Source organism: Bubalus bubalis, chromosome 20 (assembly GCF_019923935.1).
Source record: "Bubalus bubalis isolate 160015118507 breed Murrah chromosome 20, NDDB_SH_1, whole genome shotgun sequence".
Classification (NCBI taxonomy): Eukaryota; Metazoa; Chordata; class Mammalia; order Artiodactyla; family Bovidae; genus Bubalus; species Bubalus bubalis.
In genome coordinates this window covers 67,583,291-67,603,281 of record NC_059176.1, presented here as the reverse complement: position 1 = coordinate 67,603,281, position 19,991 = coordinate 67,583,291, and the positions used below count along the sequence as shown (strand labels likewise).

The following is a 19,991-nucleotide window of genomic DNA, read 5'->3' as shown; positions in this document are numbered from 1 at the left end:
TGCCAAGATGACACATATACTGGAATTATCTGAAAGAGACTGTGAAACAGTCATTAAAAAGGATTCCAAGAAGTAAGAAATAATTCTAGAAATGAATAGAAAGTCTCAGCAAAAAACATAAGATGTAAAGAATAATTAAATACAAATTTCAGAACCCCCAAAACACATTAATCAAAATGTAAAGCTCACTGGATTCCACTATGTATCCATCATTGGATTACATAAATAATTTATGTAATTTCTCTGTGCTCAAGGAGGGGTATTATAACCTCACATTCTGTAAATGGGAATATGCACAATGACTTTCTTTCAAAGAGGACAGTGTGCAATGGGTGAAAAGAATTGGCTTATGATGGAAAAAACCAGACAAAATTAACATCCACAGTAATACGCCATGTTGATAGAATATGCTCTTGACATGATGTGACAAAATGAAGAAAATGACCTTTTGTCTGTGGTCTTCTTTCCCAAAGCTCGTAACTTTAATCAAGAGAGAGACATCAGACAATTTCCCATATAAGACATTCTACAAAACATCTAACTGTATCTATCCTCAAAACTGTCAAGGTCATCCAGAAGAAAGCCTGAGAAACTGTTGTAGCCAGTAAGAACCTGAGGAGACATGGCAACTAAATGTAACGTAGGTCCTGAATGAGATTCTGGAAAATAAAAAGGACAATAAGATGAAGATTAAGACAATCTGAATATAGCACAGACTTTAGTAGCAACTGTATACCAATCTCCATTTATTAATTGCAAAGATGTTAATATTAGGCAAAATTAGGTGTAGGTGAAACAGTACTATCTTCACAAATCTTTTGGTAAATTTAAAACCATTCTATATAAAAAGTTTATTAAAAAAACCCACTGAGTGAGCTCAATGGCAGAATAGAAATAACAGAAGCAAAAGCCAGTGACCTCAAAGACAAGAGAAATTATCCAATTTGAACGAGAGAAAAAAAATTAAAAACTGAAGAGTGCCTGTGGGACCCTTGAGAAAATATCAAAAGACATGTCATCAGTCTTTGAGAAGAAGAGGAGAAAGTGCACTGCAGAAAAAGTGTTTGAAGAAATAATGGCTGAAAACTTAACAAATCTGGTGAGAGACACAGCCCCAAAGATTCAAGAAGCTTAGCAAATACCAGAGTATAAATCAAAAGAAATCGAGGCCCAAACATATTATAATGAAGCTGCCTAAAACTAAAGAAAAACACTGGAAAGCAGCCAGATAATGATTCACTAGCTATGATTCAAATGACTGCTGATTTCTCACTGCGTACCGTGGCGAAATAAGACATTCTCTGATGAAGAAAAGCAGGAGCATCTGCCATCAGTGGACCTACTCTAAAAAACAGATGAAGTTAGGGAGTTTGGGATAGGCTTGTACACACTGCTGTATTTAAAATGGATAACCAACAAGGACCTATTGTATAGCACATGGAACTCTGTGCAATGTTATGTGACAGCTTGGATGGGAGGGGCATTTGGGGAGAATGGATGTGTGTATATGTATGGTGAAGTCCCTTTGCTGTTTACCTGAAGCTATCATATTGTTTATTAATCAGCTGTACCCCACTATAAAATTTAAAAAAATAGAAGTTCCCCCTAGGAAAGGGGAATTGTGCCACAAGGAAACTTGAAACAATGGAAATGTAAGAAGAGCAGCAAAAATTGTAAATATAATTTAAGTAAATATAATCTAACTTAAGTAAATATAACAGACCATTCTTTTCCTCTTGATGTCTTTAAAAATCTGCTTTTAGATTGAAAGGAAAAAGTATATATCATCTGATGAGGATTTCAATATATGCAACTGTAATATGTAAGATACCTACAACATTAGGGGGAAGAGTTGAGGGAAACATGGAGTGATAAGATTTCTTCATTCCACTGATTGGAATGAAGTAGATTGACAACTTACATACGCATAGTATGCTGCTGCTGCTGCTAAGTCACTTCAGTCGTGTCTGACTCTGTGCGACCCCATAGACGGCAGCCCACCAGGCTCCCCTGTCCCTAGGATTCTCCAGGCAAGAACAGTGGAGTGGGTTGTCATTTCCTTCTCCAATATGCATAGTATAAGCCTAGTAAATACACTAAAAATGTTAAGTGATGTCAAAACATAAGATAAATTAAAATGGAATACTAAAAATATGTTCAAATAGCTCAAAAGAAGGTAGAAAAAGGAATGGAAAAATAAAAAACAGAATAATAAAACAAAATATAAAATAGTAGACTTGCATCCAAACATATTGATAATTAGAATAAATGTAAATGATCTAAGCATACCAGTTAAAAGGAATTGTCTGAATATATGAAAACATGACCTATTGTCCAAAGGTAATGCCACATTACATTACATTACAATGCTTCATTTCAAATGTAATGCTACAGGTAGATTAAAAACAGAAGGATCAAACAAAGCATGCCATGCAAACAGAAATCAAAATATATGGAGTGACTATTTGGGGACAGAATAAATTATTTCAGGCTTTTCAGGTCATTCAGTCTCTGTGGCAACTACTCAACACTGCCATTATAGCATGGACACGCCTAAGACTGTGTATTAAAACACAGAGAAGGCTGTTCAAATACAGCGCCATAAAAACAGGCAGTAGGCTGGATTTGAGGCATAAGGCAGTTTTCCAATTCTTATTATAGAAGAAGTACCATCTCTCAACAGGAGCTAATTGATCCACCAGCCAACATTACAGAACATACATTCTTTCCATGTGCATATGAACACTCACCAAGAAAGACCATACCCTGGGTCATTAAAAAATGAATATAAAAGAATAAAAAGCACATTCTACACAGTGGAGTATTATTCAGCCATAAAAAAGAACACATTTGAGTCAGTTCTGATGAGGTGGATGAACCCAGAACCTATTATACAGACTGAAGTGAGTCAGAAAGAGAAAGATAAATATCATATTCTAATGCACATATATGGAATCTAGAAAAACGGTTAGAATCTACTTACAGGGCAGCAATGGAGAAACAGATGTAGAGAACAGATTTATGGACATGGGGACAGGGGCGGAGAGGGTGAGGTGTATGGAAAGAGTAACATGGAAACTTACATTACCATATGTAAAATAGATACCAACAGGAATTTATTGTATGTCTCAGGAAACTCAAACAGGGGCTCTGTATCAACCTAGAGGGGAGAGAGATGGGAGGGAGGCTCAAATGGGAGGGGATATATGTATACTTATGGCTGATTCATGTTGAGGTTTGACAGAAAACAGCAAAATTCTGTAAAGCAATTATCCGTCAAAAAAATAATTAAAAAAAACTGAAAAAAAAAAAAGCATATTCTATGACAAGAATGGACAGAAATCAACAGAATAGGTATAAAATAGAAATCGATAACAGAAAGCCAATAGGAAAACTCCAAACACTTGGAAATTAAACAAAATCAGTTCAGTTCAATTGTTCAGGTGTGTCCAACTCTTTGTGACCCCATGGACTACAGCACATCAGGCTTCCCTGTCCATCGCCAACCCCCGGAACTTACTCAAACTCATATCCATAGATTTGGTGATGCCATCCAACCATTTCTTCCTTTTCTCCTCCTGCCTTCAATCTTTCCCAGCATCAGGGTCTTTTCCAGTGAGTTAACTGTTAACTCTTCGCATGAGGTGGCCAGAGTATTGGAGTTTCAGCTTCAACATCAGTCCTTCCAATGAACACCCAGGACTGATCTCCTTTAGGATGGACTGGTTGGATCTCCTTGCAGTCCAAGGGACTCTCAAGAGTCTTCTCCAACACCACAGTTCAAAAGCATCAATTCTTCAGCGCTCAGCTTTCTTCACAGTCCAACTCTCATATCCATACATGACTACTGGAAAAACCATAGCCTTGACTAGACAGATCTTTGCTGGCAAAGTAATAAGCTTTGTTTTTTAATATGTTGTCTAGGTTTGTCATAGCTTTTCTTCCAAGGAACAAGTGTCTTCTAATTTCATGGTTGCAGTCCCAAAATAAAGTCTGTCACTGTTTCCATTGTTTCCCTATCTATTTACCAAGAAGTGATGGAACTGGATGCCATGATCTTAGTTTTCTGAATGTTGAGTTTAAGCCAACTTTTTCACCCTCCTCTTTCACTTCTCTCTGCCATAAGGGTGGTGTCATCTGCCTATCTGAGGTTATTGATATTTTCCCCAGCAATCTTGATTCCAGCTTGTGCTTCATCCAGCCCAGCAATTCTCATGATGTACTCTGCATAGAAGTTAAATAAGCAGGGTGACAATATACAGCCTTGATGTACTCCTTTCCCGATTTGGGACCAGTCTGTTGCTCCATGTCTAGTTCTAACTGTTGCTTCCTGACCTGCATACAGATTTCTCAGGAGGCAGGTCAGGTGGCCTGGTATTCCCATCTCTTTCAGAATTTTCCACAGTTTGCTGTGGTCCACACAGTCAAATGCTTTGGCATAGTCAATAAAGCAAAAGTAGGTATCTTTCTGGAATTCTCTTGCTTTTTCAATGATCCGACGGATGTTAGCAATTAGATCTCTGGTTCCTCTGCCTTTTCTAAAACTAGCTTGAACGTATGGAAGTTCTTGGTTCATCTACTGTTGAAGCCTGGCTTGGAGAATTTTGAGCATTATTTGCTATCATGTGAAATGAGTGCAATTGTGCAGTAGTTTGAGCATTCTTTGGCATTGTGTTTCTTTGGGAGTGGAATGAAAACCGACCTTTTCCAGTCCTGTGGCCACTGATGAGTTTTCCAGATTTGCTGGCATTTTGAGTGCAGCACTTTCACAGCAAAATCTTTTAGGATTTGAAATAGGTCAACTGGAATTCCATCACCTCCACTAGCTTTGTTCACAATGATGTTTCCTAAGGAACACTTGACTTCTCATTACAGGATGTCTGGCTCCAGGTGAGTGATCACACCGTTGTGGTTATCTGGGTCATGAAGATCTTTTTTGTATAGTTCTTCTGTGTATTCTTGCCACCTCTTCTTAATATCTTCTGCTTCTGTTAGAGCCCTACCATTTCTATCCTTTATTATGCCCAACGTTCCCTTGGTATCTGTGATTTTCTTGAAGAGATCTCTAGTCTTTCCCAGACTGTTGTTTTCCTCTATTTCTTTGCACTGATCACTGAAGAAGGCTTTCTTCTCTCTCCTTGCTATTCTTTGGAACTCTGCATTCCAATGGGTTTATCTTTCCTTTTCTCCCTTGTCTTTAGCTTCTCTTCTTCTCTCAGGTATTTGTAAGGCCTCATCAGACAACCATTTTGCCTTTTGCATTTCTTTTTCTTGGGGATGGTCTTGATCACTGCCTCCTGTACAGTGTCACGAACCTCTTTCCATAGTTCTTCAGGTACTATCAGATTTAATCCCATGAAACTATTTGTCACTTCCACTGTATAGTTTTAAGGGATTTGCTTTAGGTCATTCCTGAATGGTCTAGTGGTTTTCCCTACTTTCTTCAATTTAAGTCTGAATTTGGCAATAAGGAGCTCATCACCTGAGCCACAATCAGCTCCTGTTCTTGTTTTACCTGACTGTATAGAGCTTCTCCATCTTTAGCTGCAAAGAATATAATCAATCTGATTTCAGTATTGACCATCTGGTGATGTCCATGTGTAGTCTTCTTTTGTGTTTTTGGAAGGTGTTTGCTATGACAAGGGCATTCTCTTGGTAAAACTCTGTTAGCTTTTGACCTGCTTCATTCTATACTTAAGGCCAAATTTGCCTGTTACTCCAGGTAGCTCTTGACTTCCTACTTTTGCATTCCAGTCCCCTATAATGAAAAGGACATCTTTTTTGGGTTAGTTCTAGAAGGTCTTATAGGTCTTCATAGAACCATTCAACTTAAGCTTCTTCAACATTACTGGTCGGGGCAGAAATTTGGATTACTGTGATATTGAATGGTTTGCCTTGGAAACAAACAGAGATCATTCTGTCATTTTTGAGACTGTATCCAAGTACTGCATTTTGGACTCTTTTGTTGACTATGATGGATACTCCATTTCTTCTAAAGGATTCTCGCTCACAGTAGTAGATATAATGGTCATCTGAGTTAAATTCACCCATTACAGTCCATTTTAGTTCACTAACTCCTAAAATGTCGACGTTCACTCTTGCCATCTCCTGTTTGACCACTTCCAATTTCATGGACCTAACATTCCAGATTCCTATGCAATACTGCTCTTTATAGCATTGGACTTTACTTCGATCACAAGTCATCCACAATTGGGTGTTTTTGCTTTGGCTCTGTCATTTCATTCTTTCTCGAGTTATTTCTCCACTGATTTCTAGTAGTAGCATGTTGGACACCTACTGACCTAGGGAGTTCATCTTTCAGTGTCCTATCATTTTGCCTTTTCATACTGTTCATGGGGTTCTCAAGGCAAAAATGCTGAAGTGGTTTGCCGTTCCCTTTTCCTTAGACCACGTTTTGTCAGAACTCTTCACCATGTCCTGCGCATTTTGAGTGGCCCTACACAGTGTTCTCATTGTTTCCTTGGGTTTGACAAGGCTTGGTTAGTTTTAATAGTTTTAATAGATTGGTTAATCTGCCCTCTGATGGAGAAGGATAAGAGGCTTATGGAAGGTTCCTGATGGGAGAGACTGACTGAGGGGGAAACTGGGTCTTGTTGTGATGGGCAGGGCCATGCTCAGTAAACCTTTAATCCAGTTTTCTGTTGATGGGGGCACTGAGTGCAGCAGTGCATGCAGGGGGCCTTTTGAAGGAGGTAGCTATTATCTTTCATCACCTCCACCATAGTTTGGCCTCAGGTCAAACAACAGGGAGGGAACATAGCCCTGCCCATCAACAGAAAATTGTATTAAAGATTAAACAAAATAATGCCTATTTTAAGACTTATTTAAAAACTCACAAGACAGTATGGTATTGAAGAAGGGATAGATACAGGTATGGAAAATAATAGAAATCTAAAAATAGACACACAACAAAGGAGCAACTGATTTTCAACAAAGGTTTAACAAAGGTTTTCAACAATTTAGTGGAGAAAAGACAAACTGTCCACAAACAGTTCCTGAATAACTGGCCAGCTACATGCAGAAAAACACAGTTTGATGTAAACATCATACATTACACAAAATTCTACACAAAACAGATTGTGTCTAAAGGTGAGATGCTACACTATAAACCTTTTAGGAGAAAACAAAGGTGAAAACTCTGTGATAAGGCACATCTTAAGTGTGATACCTACATGATCCATAAAGCATGACCCATAAAGGCTGGACTTTCTCATCCCCTGGAGAAGATGTTCCAAAGAAGAGTCACTCTGGAAGAGCCTGTGGGAAGAGACTCACCCTCTACATGGGGGGATTTCAGTCAAGAGGTGAGGAATGACAACCCAAGTGCTGCTGGGGCATTAATGAGATAACACGTGCTGTCTTGGGAATGCCAATGCCGAATGGACAGCTGCCCTCGCTCCATGAGAGCTCATGAGACACTCTGATACTGCTGGCTGGACAGTAGCTCAGGAAAAAGCTGGTTGAACTCTGCATTATAAAGCTCAGAAGTGTTCCTGAGAAGACCCAGCAAATCCCACATCTTTCAAGACAATAAGAAACACAACACAGGTATAAACAGAGGTGAAGAACAAAGGCCCACCTCACAGCAAGTGCCAGAAATGGAAGGCATTCCTTCCTGCTCCTCTCTGGGGCTGGGGGGTGTGGGGTTTGCCTCGGCAAAGCAGGCTCCCTAACATCCACCTACCTGGGATTCAGCATTCAGGGTGATGACTTCCTGGTCATGGTCCAGAAGTTTGCAGGCATGAGCGATGTTAACGGCCGTTTCCTGTTTGTCGCCGGTGAGAACCCAAATCTGCAGACCTGCTTGACGCAGTTTAGCAATGGTTTCGGGGACTCCATCCTGCAGGCGGTCTTCAATCCCGGTGGCACCTGCTCAAAGGTATCAGTGTAGGTGAGGCCTTGCTTCCGGGCCCCTGCCCTGACCAGCATGAATACTACACTCCAGCTCAGCAGAGGTGCTGGCCCCGCCCTGCAGACTGGACCCTGCTGAGGTCCATCTTCTCTGGAAGCACTGGGGTGATTCCTCATTCAGGATATGGGGGTACCTTCACCAACTCTTGACTCCATATAATAGGGACAGCTGGGAGCACTAAACATTAATTCTCTGGACACTGAACAGAACACCTCCAAGGCTTCCTAACATAAAGTAAACTTATAACTTACAGATAGCTTGGAAATAAAGCTTGTGGGGAGATGGTGAGAATGACCATACCCAGAGGGATGAAAAGTTTTCAAGCTTATCCATCCTGCAGAAAGCTTCTGTTAAATGAGCCCACAGTGATGGCTCTGAACAGTGCTTACCATTAGCTGTTAAAACAGACCACAGAGGCCCATTATTTCTTGAAAGCAACATTATCCTGAATATGCTTTTTCCACAAACACAAAAATTAAGGAGCAGATTTTTCCTGTGCAAGTCTCAGAATTTTACGAAAAATATACCACTTAGTGCAGAAAAGTGTCCTCTAGGCCAGCCTGGTTTTCCTGATTCCAGCTTGGTGAGATGGTCTCCATCTTTCTTTTAGAAGTGCAGCATTGCCCGAGGCCTCCTTGTCAGCCTTGCCTTTCTCTTTTATGCATGCTGTTCCCTGTACTGGGATGCTGCTATGGACTGAAATGTTTGTGTCCCTCCTAAAAGTCCATAGGTTGATGCCCTAATCCCCAGGGTAATGGCATTAGCAGCTGGGGCCTTTGGGAGGCAATTAGGTCATGAGAGTGAGCCCTCATGAATGGGATTAGTGCCTTTATATTAAAAGATATGAGAGAGTTGACTTTTATGTATAAAAGGCAGCCCTGTCTGAGTCCAACAGTTTCAGATTGTTCCTGGGATGGAGGGACCATTTTAAGCATCAGTTGTTGAGAAAGCTTGCTTCTTATCTCTATCTTTGGTGGGAAAGCAGGGTTTTAGGGGAGGAAAGTCTGACATGGTGCCCAGAAAGGTGGCACAGGGAATGACCCAAAAACTGACCAGAGAGGACAATGTTCAATGGAGCATAGCCCCGCCTGGGGGGTGTGCTAATGTCAGACCAGTTGGTTTGTTGTTTAGTCACTAAGTCATGTCTGACTCTGTTGCAGCCCTCTGGACTGTAGCCCACCAGGCTCCTCTGTCCATGGGATTTCCCAGGCAAGAATACTGGAGTGGGTTGTCACTTCCTTCTCCAGGGGATCTTCTAGACCCACAGATCCAACCTAGGTCTCCTGCATTGCAGGTGGATTTTTTATTGCTGGGCCACAAGGGAAGCCCAGTGTCAGACCAGTAGGGTACTTAATGAAGACCAGTGTGTGCAGAGCTGCTGTGGACTAGAGCCAGGGTACCTCTCTGCCCGGGATGCTGCAAACTCCACCCCGCCCTACAGGATACCAGCCGGCTCGAGAACATAATTACCCAACAAATGCAGATTCGTCTCCAGGCGAATGGCGGACTGAAAGAGGAGCTCCTCCCGATTGTCCACGGCAGATTCTGCTTCCAAGTGGCTCTGCAGCCAACAGGCATACTCTTCCTTACTCAGAACCTGGGTGAGACCTGCTGATGAGCGCATGGGCCGCGCTCCGCTGCTGGCTCTGCCCCTCTGTGGAGCTGCCTACTCACCCTCTTGGCAATGCACAAGGTGCGCAGGCCCTCCACCGCATACAAGTTGAGGTAATCCTGGGTCTTGCTGCGGATCTTCATTTGATGCCTCCCTCTAGCGTCATCTAAGTTGGAAGTAGGAGAAGAAAAAAAAAAAAAAATGAGTGAGAACAGAGCCCAGTGGAATGCCCTGGTTCCCTTAGATGCCAGGCCTGCTGAAATCAGTCTGCAGTGATGGTCACTGCTGAGGTTTCCACAGCTGAGAGCTCAGCACCATCAGGGTCTAGTTGGGAACTCTTCCCAACCAGGGAGAGAAACGAGCTGCATTTTCAAGTCTGAATGGCAGCCCACTCCAGTATTCTTGCCTGGAGAATCCCACAAACAGAGGAGATTGGTGGGCTACCATCCATGGGGTCGCAAAGAGTCGGACATCACTGAGCAACTAACAGAACACAACACCACAAAACAACCAAGCTCAGAGAGACAGCAATCAGAAAGCTGGTTGCCAGGGGCTGGGGGAGCAGGGGAGGAAGGAGCTATACAGAGCTTCAGTTTTGCAAGATGAAAATTCCTGGAGATCTGCTGCACACCAATGCAAATATACTCAACACTATTGAACTGTACACTCAAAACTGGTTAAGATGGTAAACTAATGTTATGTTGTTTTCTTTAACCATAATTTTGAAAAAGGTATGAAATTAGCTATCAGCTAGTAAGAGATTTCCAAACATTCACCCTTTCCTGTTTTCTGTAGATCCAGGTGTAGAACAGACCTGGCTGTTTATTACCAGACTGCAGAAGTGCTAACCCTGAGCCTTACCACTGTGGAATCCATGGCAAAGTGACATACACCTTCTTAACTCCAATGTGTTCTTGGGTTAATAACTGTTTGTGAGAAGTCAGAAGACGCTTTAGTTTGTGCGTGATAAAAGTATGAGTGTGTTTTGGAGTCAGTGGCCCTCCCCATTCTGTCTCACTGTAGCTGGCTGCAAGTGGAATGCTGGCCAGAATTTTGTTCCAATTAATTAGGCAGGAATGTCACAGGAGTAACCTTTCATTATGATTTACTCCAACAACCTCCAGTAAGAGGTGCCCAGAAAACATGTGCACCATTAGATTTAGCAAGCACCTGTTTTACTACTAGTCAATAGTATACACGTTCAATATAGAACTTAAAGTTAGACGTTATTTTAAAAACAACCTCGTCAGACTTCTGGTTCAAGATGGCAGAGTAGAAGGGTGTGTGCTCATCTCCTCCTGTGAGAGCACCAGAATTGCAACTACCTGTTGAACAACCATCGACAGGAGGATGCTGGAACCTGCTAAAATAAGATACCCCACATCCAAAGACAAAGAAGAAAGTGCAGTGAGATGGGAGGAGAGGCACAATCACAATAAAATCAAATTCCATACCTGCCAGATGGGTGACCCACAAACTAGAGAACAATAATATCATAGAAGTTCTCTCACTGCTGTGAAGGTTCTGAACCCTACATCAGGTTTCCCAGCCTGGGGATCTGACAAAGGGACTGGGAATCCCCATGGAATCTGACCTTGGAGGCCAGCGGGATTTGACTATAGGACTTGCACAGGACTGGGGGAAACAGAGACTGCAGTCTTAGAGGGCACAAGCAGAATCTTGCATGCACCAAGACACAGGGGAAAGGAGCAGTGACCCCAACTACATGCTAGTGTTGGAGGGTCTTCTGTGGAGGCAGGAGTCAGCAGGGGCTCCCCACAGGGCTGGGGGCACCAGCAGCATCAGGCCAGGAAGGGCACCCTTGGCATAAACCCTCTTGGAGTTCTCCCTACCATGGAGCCTGTAAAGAGGGCTGGGTTACCTCAGGCCAAACAACTACCAGGGAGGGAGTGAAACCCCACCCATCAGCAGATACTTGGATGGCAGCTTAGAGCAAGGGCCTGCCCACCAGAGCAAGACCCAGTTTTTCCCACCACCAGTCCCTCCCAACAGGAAGCTCACACAAGCCTCAGCCTCCTCCATCAGAGGGCAGACAGAAGAAGCAAGAAGCACAGAACCACAGTAACTGAAACAAAAACCACATCACAGAAAGTTAATCAACATGAAAAAGCAGAGAGTTATATCCCAGATGAAGGGACAAGATAAAACCCCAGAAAAACAACTAAATAAAGTGGAGATAGGCAACCTTCCAGAAAAAGAATTCAGAGTAATGATAGTGAAGATGATGCAGGATCTCAAAGATCGAGCAGATGGAAGAAATGTTACCAAACACTTAGAAGAACTAAAGAATATACAAACAGGGATGAATAATATGCTAGAAGGAATCAAGAGCAGAATAAGAGGCAGAAGAATAGAAAAATGACCTGGAGGAAAGAATGGTGGAAATCACTGTCACAGAACAGAATATAGAAAAAAGAATGACAAAAAAAAAATATGTAGACCACCTAAGAGACCTCTGAGACAGCATTAAATGTGCCAACATTTGCAGTATAGGGGGTCCCAGTAGGAGAAGAGAAAAAGGACCTGAGAAAATATTTGAAGAGGTAATAGCTGAAAATGTCCCTAACATGGGAAAGGAAACAGTCAACCAAGTCCAGGAAGCACAGAGAGTCCCAGGAAGGATGAACCCAAGGATGAACACACTGAGATACACAGTAATCAAACTGACAAAAATTAAAGACAAATACAAAATATTAAATGCAATAGGGGAGAAATGACAAATAACGTTCAAGGGAACTCCCATTAAGATACCAGCTGATTTCTGAACAGAAACTCTACAAGCCAGAAGGGAATCACATGATATATTTAAACTGATGAAAGGGAAGAACCTACTACCAAGAATACTCTACCCAGCAAGACTCTTGTTCAGATTTGATGGGGAAACTGAAAACTTTCCAGACAAGCAAAAGTAAAGAGAATTTAGCACCAGCTTTATAACATGTTCAAGGAGCGGTAGCTGCAGGGGCGCAGGAGGACCTAGAGGAGCTATTCCACATTCAAGGTCAGGAGGGGTGGTGGTGAGAAGATACCCCTGGTCCAAGGTAAGGAGCAGCGGCTCCGCTTTGCTGGAGCAGCCATGAAGAGATACCCCATGTCCAAGGTAAGAGAAACCCAAGTAAGACGGTAGGTGTTGCAAGACGGCATCAGAGGGCAGACACACTGAAACCATAATCACAGAAAACTAGTCAATCTAATCACACTAGGACCACAGCCTTGTCTAACTCAATGAAACTAAGCCATGCCCTGTGGGGCCACCCAAGATGGGTGGGTCATGGTGGAGAGGTCTGACAGAATGTAGTCCACTGGAGAAGGGAATGGCAAACCACTTCAGTATTCTTGCCTTGAGAACCCCATGAACAGTACAAAAAGGCAAAATCATAGGATACTGAAAGAGGAACTCCCCAGGTCAGTTGGGGCCCAATATGCTACCGGAGATCAGTAGAGAAATAACTCCAGAAAGAATGAAGGGATGGAGCCAAAGCAAAAAGAATACCCAGCTGTGGATGTGACTGGTGACAGAAGCAAGGCCTGACGCTGTAAAGAGCAATATTGCATAGGAACCTGGAATGTCAGGTCCATGAATCAAGGCAAATTGGAAGTGGTCAAACAAGAAATGGCAAGAGTGAACATCAACATTCTAGGGATCAGCGAACTAAAATGGACTGGAATGGGTGAATTTAACTCAGATGACCATTATATCTACTACTGCAGGCAGGAATCCCTCAGAAGAAATGGAGTAGCCATCATGGTCAACAAAAGAGTCCAAAATGCAGTACTTGGATGCAATCTCAATAACGACAAGAATGATCTCTGTTCGTTTCCAAAGCAAACCATTCAATATTACAGTAATCCAAGTCTATGCCCCAACGAGTAACGCTGAAGAAGCTGAAGTTGAACGGTTCTATGAAGACTTACAAGACCTTTTAGAACTAACACCCAAAAAAGATGTCCTTTTCATTATAGGGGACTGGAATGCAAAAGTAGGAAGTCAAGAAATACCTGGGGTAACAGGCAAATTTGGCCTTGGAATACGGAATGAAGCAGGGCAAAGACTAATAAGAGTTTTGCCAAGAAAACGCACTGGTCATAGCAAACATCCTCTTCCACAAACACAAGAGAAGACTCTACACATGGACATCACCAGATGGTCAACACCGAAATCAGACTGATTATATTCTTTGCCGCCAAAGATGGAGAAGCTCTATACAGTCAGAAAAAAAAAAGACCAGGAGCTGACTGTGGCTCAGACCATGAACTCCTTATTGCCAAATTCAGACTGAAATTGAAGAAAGTAGGGAAAACCACTAGACCATTCAGGTATGACCTAAATCAAATCCCTTATGATTATACAGTGGAAGTGAGACATAGATTTAAGGGACTAGATCTGATAGAGTGCCTGATAAACTATGGAATGAGGTTCGTGACATTGTGCAGGAAACAGGGATCAAGACCATCCCCATGGAAAAGAAATGCAAAAAAGCCAAATGGCTGTATGAGGAGGCCTAACAAATAGCTGTGAAGAGAAGTGAAAAGCAAAGGAGAAAAGGAAAGATATAAGCATCTGAATGCAGAGTTCCAAAGAATAGCAAGAAGAGATAAGAAAGCCTTCTTCAGCGATCAATGCAATGAAATAGAGGAAAATAATAGAATGGGAAAGACTAGAGATCTCTTCAAGAAAATTAGAGATACCAAGGGAACATTTCATGCAAAGATGGGCTCGATAAAGGACAGAAATGGTATGGACCTAACAGAAGCAGAAGATATTAAGAAGAGGTGGCAAGAATACACAGAAGAACTGTACAAAAAAGATCTTCACGACCAAGATAATCACGATGGTATGATCACTCACCTAGAGCCAGACATCCTGGAACGTGAAGTCAAGTGGGCCTTAGAAAGCATCACTACAAACAAAGCTAGGGGAGGTGATGGAATTCCAGTTGAGCTATTCCAAATCCTGAAAGATGATGCTGTGAAAGTGCTGCACTCAATATGCCAGCAAATTTGGAAAACTCAGCAGTGGCCAGAGGACCGGAAAAGGTCAGTTTGCATTCCAATCCCAAAGAAAGGCAATGCCAAAGAATGCTCAGACTACCACACAATTGCACTCATCTCACACGCTAGTAAAGTAATGCTCAAAATTCTCCAAGCCAGGCTTCAGCAATACATGAACCATGAACTTCCTGATGTGCAAGCTGGTTTTAGAAAAGGCAGAGGAACCAGAGATCAAATTGCCAACATCCGCTGGATCATGGAAAAAGCAAGCGAGTTCCAGAAAAACATATATTTCTGTGTGGATCACAATAAACTGTGGAAAACTCTGAAAGAGATGGGAATACCAGACCACCTGACCTGCCTCTTGAGAAATCTGTACACAGGTCAGGAAGCAACAGTTAGAACTGGACAAGAAACAACAGACTGGTTCCAAATAGGAAAAGGAGTACGTCAAGGCTGTATATTATCACCCTGCTTATTTAACTTCTATGCAGAGTACATCATGAGAAACGCTGGACTGGAAGAAACACAAGCTGGAATCAAGATTGCTGGAAGAAATATCAATAACCTCAGATATGCAGATGACACCACCCTTATGGCAGAAAGTGAAGAGGAACTCAAAAGCCTCTTGATGAAAGTGAAAGTGGAGAGTGAAAAAGTTGGCTTAAAGCTCAACATTCAGAAAACAAATATCACGGCATCTGGTCCCATCACTTCATGGGAAATAGATGGGGAAACAGTGGAAACAGTGTCAGACTTTATTTTTGGGGGCTCCAAAATCACTGCAGATGGTGACTGCAGCCATGAAATTAAAAGACGCTTACTCCTTGGAAGGAAAGTTATGACCAACTTATATTCAAAAGCAGAGACATAACTTTGCCAGCATATTCAAAAGCATATTCAAAAGCAGAGACATAACTTTGCCAACAAAGGTCCGGCTAGTCAAGGCTATGGTTTTTCCTGTGGTCATGTATGGATGTGAGAGTTGGACTGTGAAGAAGGCTGAGCGCTGAAGAATTGATGCTTTTGAACTGTGGTGTTGGAGAAGATTCTTGAAAGTCCCTTGGACTGCAGGGAGATCCAACCAATCCATTCTGAAGGAGATCAGCCCTTGGATTTCTTTGGAGGGAATGATGCTAAAGCTGAAACTCCAGTACTTTGGCCACTTCATGCGAAGAGTTGACTCATTGGAAAAGACTCTGATGCTGGGAGGGATTGGGGCAGGAGGAGAAGGGGAGGACAGAGGATGAGATGGCTGGATGGCATCACTGACTCGATGGACGTGAATCTGAGGGAACTCCAGAAGTTGGTGATGGACAGGGAGGCCTGGGGTGCTGCGATTCATGGGGTTGCAAAGAGTCGGACACAACTGAGCGACTGAACTGAACTGAACTGAACTCATAACAAATGCTAAAAGAACTTCTCTATGCAGCAAACACAGGACATGGAAAGACCTACACAAAATAAATCCAAAACAATTAAGAAAATGCTAATAAGATCATACATATTAAATTAAATTATTAAAATTAAATTAAATTTTCTTAAATGTAAATGGATTAAATGTACCAACCAAAAGACACAGACTGGCTGGGCAGATGAAAACTTGTATGTACATGCATGCACTTATCACATCACTCTGTTTGATCCCCCAAACTGTACGTAATTATTTTATATTGTTAAGTTAATCATGTTTATATTGTTAAGTTAATAATTTCAATAAATATATATATTAAGAAAAAATTAAAATAAAATAAAAATTTTTTGTCTGGCTATTGAATGTGATAACTAATAAACATCTTTCACTATTGTGATCAAGTAACTCTCTCACTTAACACCATTGTATCATAATTGGTCAACAGAAAAATAATAGAACTCGATATCACCAAAACTATCATTTAATATAAAAACCTGTAATCACTTTTTAAAATCCAGATGCATATCAGAATTATCTGGAAATTTTTCAAAAAATACAAATGGTCAGGTATTGCTTTTTTTTTTTTTTTTTCCTCCAGAGCTCCAGATATGTTTCTAGTGAGCAGTCATGTTTAAAAACAACTTGGCTATACGATGATATTTTACTTTTATCCAGTTTGTTTGACTGTTTCTATTTCATATTCATTGCTTCCATTTCATTTAGTTTATGTTTTCCAATTTCTCCATCTCTTCTTCTTTTTGTGTGTTCTTTTCAGGCCTTTATCAAGCATAGTAGAAAAGCTTTTGTATACATATATATAAATAATATGTATAATATACATATTATAGAAAACTTCAAATTTTTGCCTAAAAAATGTACAACATTTTGATTTCACTTGTTTGACTTAGTATGAATAGAATGCTAGATTTCTAATTAAAAAAAATAGATATGCAACAAACAACAAAGGTTTACTGTATAGCACAGGGAACTATAGTCAATATCTTATAATACCTATAATGGAAAATAATTTCAAAGATAATATATGTGTATAACTGAATCACCTTGCTGTGCACTTGAAACACTGTAATTCAACTATATTTCAATAAATATATATATTAAGAAAAAATTAAAATAAAAAAATAAAAAGAAACTCATCGTAGTTTTGGCTATTTTTAATATCACGTGTTGAAATGAGAATTTCACATAACAAAACCTCACAAAGAGTAATCAATTTATAACACAGAAAAAAAGTTTTATCATCCTAAAAACACAAGGTGTTTACTTATATACGGAAATCCTTTTGAATTTCTGAAAGTCAGACGTTTTACATAAAGCCTTGATCATATAGAAAGCATATGCAAAACATTTTAAAGAAAATGCTCTAAGTGTCTAGAACTTAAAATTCTTTCATGATCTATTTACAGAAATATTTTTCTAAAGACTAGTAAAATAATAGTCTATGGCTTACAGTATTATTTTGCAGTGTTTGCATACTGATTCATAGAATACAATAATATTTTCCACAATGAAAAATATTATTTGACTTGCCTTTAAAACTATCTGAACTTTATTTCGTTTCATTAGTTGAGGATCTGTGCAAGGTAGATCAACATAAACGTCCTAATTTATACAGTGATTTAGAAGACTTTTGCTGTAATAATGAGAGAAACTTGTCAGATATGTAAAACCTAGATAATTCTACATACTCTGAGGAATCCATGCCATGGTTGCCCTTGCTTGTAAATACGTGGAATGTTTCTAACTGCCTATAAGCTTGTGTTCAAACTCAGTACTGCATTTACTAGTACATTTGTTTCATTAGTAGGCTAGTTACCTGATCTCTAAGATAATGTTGGATGAATACACTTAACACTACTGGAAAAAAAAAAAGAAATCTAGGACTTCCCTTGCAGTTTGGTGGTTGAGAATCTGCCTGCCTGGGGAAAGCTGACTGCAAGCCCAGTCAGCTCTCTGATATAGGACCTGGGAGAAACACTCTTAACCTTCTAGATCTGTGCTCTCCATGGAGAAGACAGTCCCCTTAACAGACCAAAGACTGGGGGGGGGGGGAGTCATATTACAAATAAAGCACAGATATATGTACGGTACATAAATAAATATATAGCATATCCACGGTATTAAAATAGAGGAATGGTTAGAAAAAAAATATCTAAAAAGACTCCTTAAGGGGGCAATAATGAAAAAAGAGTGAAAAAAAGGAAAACACTTCCCTACATTGCTTTGCTTAGGAATATAAATATCTTGGAAAGATGACATTGAATGTCATGTTAATCTTGAATAACTCCTGTTATTTACTCCTGTAAACTCCATTTACTCCTGTTATTGTGATAGTATTATTCCAGATTCTGTCTATAATTTGAGCAAGGACATGTCTAACCGAGAGACCCTGGAATTAACACTAACAAAGTGCTTGAGCTGTCCAAAGGGCTAGGGGAAGCTTGCACACTAGGGAAGGAGCAGGGGCTGTGATGCTGCTGTTAGCTACAGTGGTCCAAACAAAACTAGCGTGAGAGAAGGCAGGGTGGGCGCTGGGGACCCAGGATGCCTGGACGGGGGTGAAGTCACACACCACACTGACATGTTCCTGTGCAGGCTGAAGGCCTCCCAGCCCAGCAGGGAGAAGTGGTGACTGCCGCACCTTGCCCATCGCCCCTCCTCTACACCTGCCCTCGGAGGAGGGTGGAGTCATCACATCTCCACACAAAGTGACACGTGGACTGAACCTCAGGTAAGTGAGCCTTAAGAAGACGAAACCAGAGAGAAGGGAAGGGATCCAGCTTATACTTTATACCTGGAACACACCAGGCACTGTGCTGGAGCCTGGACAGGGGCTCCTGGGAGGTCAGCATCCTGATTTCCTTTGTACAGATGGGAAAAGAGGCACAGGGAGAGTGACATGTCCAGGGTCACCCCAGCCCATAATGTAGACTTGGGATTTGAACAGAGATCTGTAGGTAACGGGTGGGTGGAGTCCCTGCTTGCTACCTGATCCCACACAACGTACTGCCAGGGCAGGTGAGATGCAGCCACATCCTGCGAATATGGCACAGTGCCCATCCACAGTCAGCTGAGCCTCCGGGTGCCTTTTATGTAAAAGTGCTGTGAGCTCTCTGAAGGAGGTATTGGACACTCACATGCCCGCCTCACTTTATCACCTGCACAAAGTAGAGCAGCCTGGCCATATACAGGACTGTTCTGCTCCATATCCCGCCCACCTCACACCCACAGTGAAAGCAGAACGATTTATGCTCAACGTCAAGGTGTCACTGATAACTTCAGGACCACCTCAGAGCCATCTCTTTTCTTGAAAAACCACTGGGGGCTCCGAATATCCTGAATCTTAAATTGCCTGGCATCTGTATGTAGCTATGACCTATCCAAACCTATGTAAAGGGCACACTGCTTGGAAATTCCCAGAGGAAGGCAGAGATCCACAGAAACTGCTTATTTTTCAGGTGCCCCCTTCAATGTCATGGTTTGGGCACCACCATGATTTGACCTGTTTGCTCCATGGTACAATGTATGGAAGGCTCTATTTCTCATCTGTGGTTAATGACTCCTGGAGACCCACAGGAGGAGGCTGGTGCAAACAGGAAGGCTACACTGGGGCTGCAGGACCACATGGAGAAGTCTGGGAAGCTCCTCTGCAAGTCGTCTGCTAAACAAAGTTCTACCTTCTATAACAGTGGTTTCTGAACTACTCTTTTTCAACCTCAGTGTTACATGGAAGTCTAGTGTTGTAGAGAAGAGTCAATTCTAACTTCATGTTGGAACTACTTCTTTGACTTGCTTTTTGTTGCTTTGCTGTTAAAATCATACATAATGGCCTGGCTCCAGAGGACCCTGCCCCTCTGCCTGACTGGTAAACTAAAGTGTCTTTGTTCAGCTCAAGAGAGATAATCTGACCCTGCCCACCGGTGAATGGACGCAAGGAAGAAGAGATTAACACATCCCTTCCCAGATACTGGCCATTCTCAGAGACTTTTTGCAAGACTAAT

The 19,991-nt window shown here is 41.5% G+C and overlaps 1 protein-coding gene across 2 annotated transcripts in view; it reads right to left on the bottom strand.

Annotated features, from left to right (window-relative positions):
• ATP10A (ATPase phospholipid transporting 10A (putative)) overlaps window positions 1-19,991 on the bottom strand; it is a 183,250-nt gene that overhangs the window by 17,368 nt on the left and 145,891 nt on the right. For both annotated transcript variants that reach the window (XM_045163832.1, XM_045163831.1), the window contains exons 11-13: window positions 9,608-9,711; window positions 9,404-9,530; window positions 7,706-7,890 (exon numbers count right to left, since the gene is read on the bottom strand). In XM_045163832.1, coding sequence (XP_045019767.1) covers window positions 7,706-7,890; window positions 9,404-9,530; window positions 9,608-9,711 — 416 coding nt within the window. The remainder of the gene's footprint in view (window positions 1-7,705; window positions 7,891-9,403; window positions 9,531-9,607; window positions 9,712-19,991) is intronic.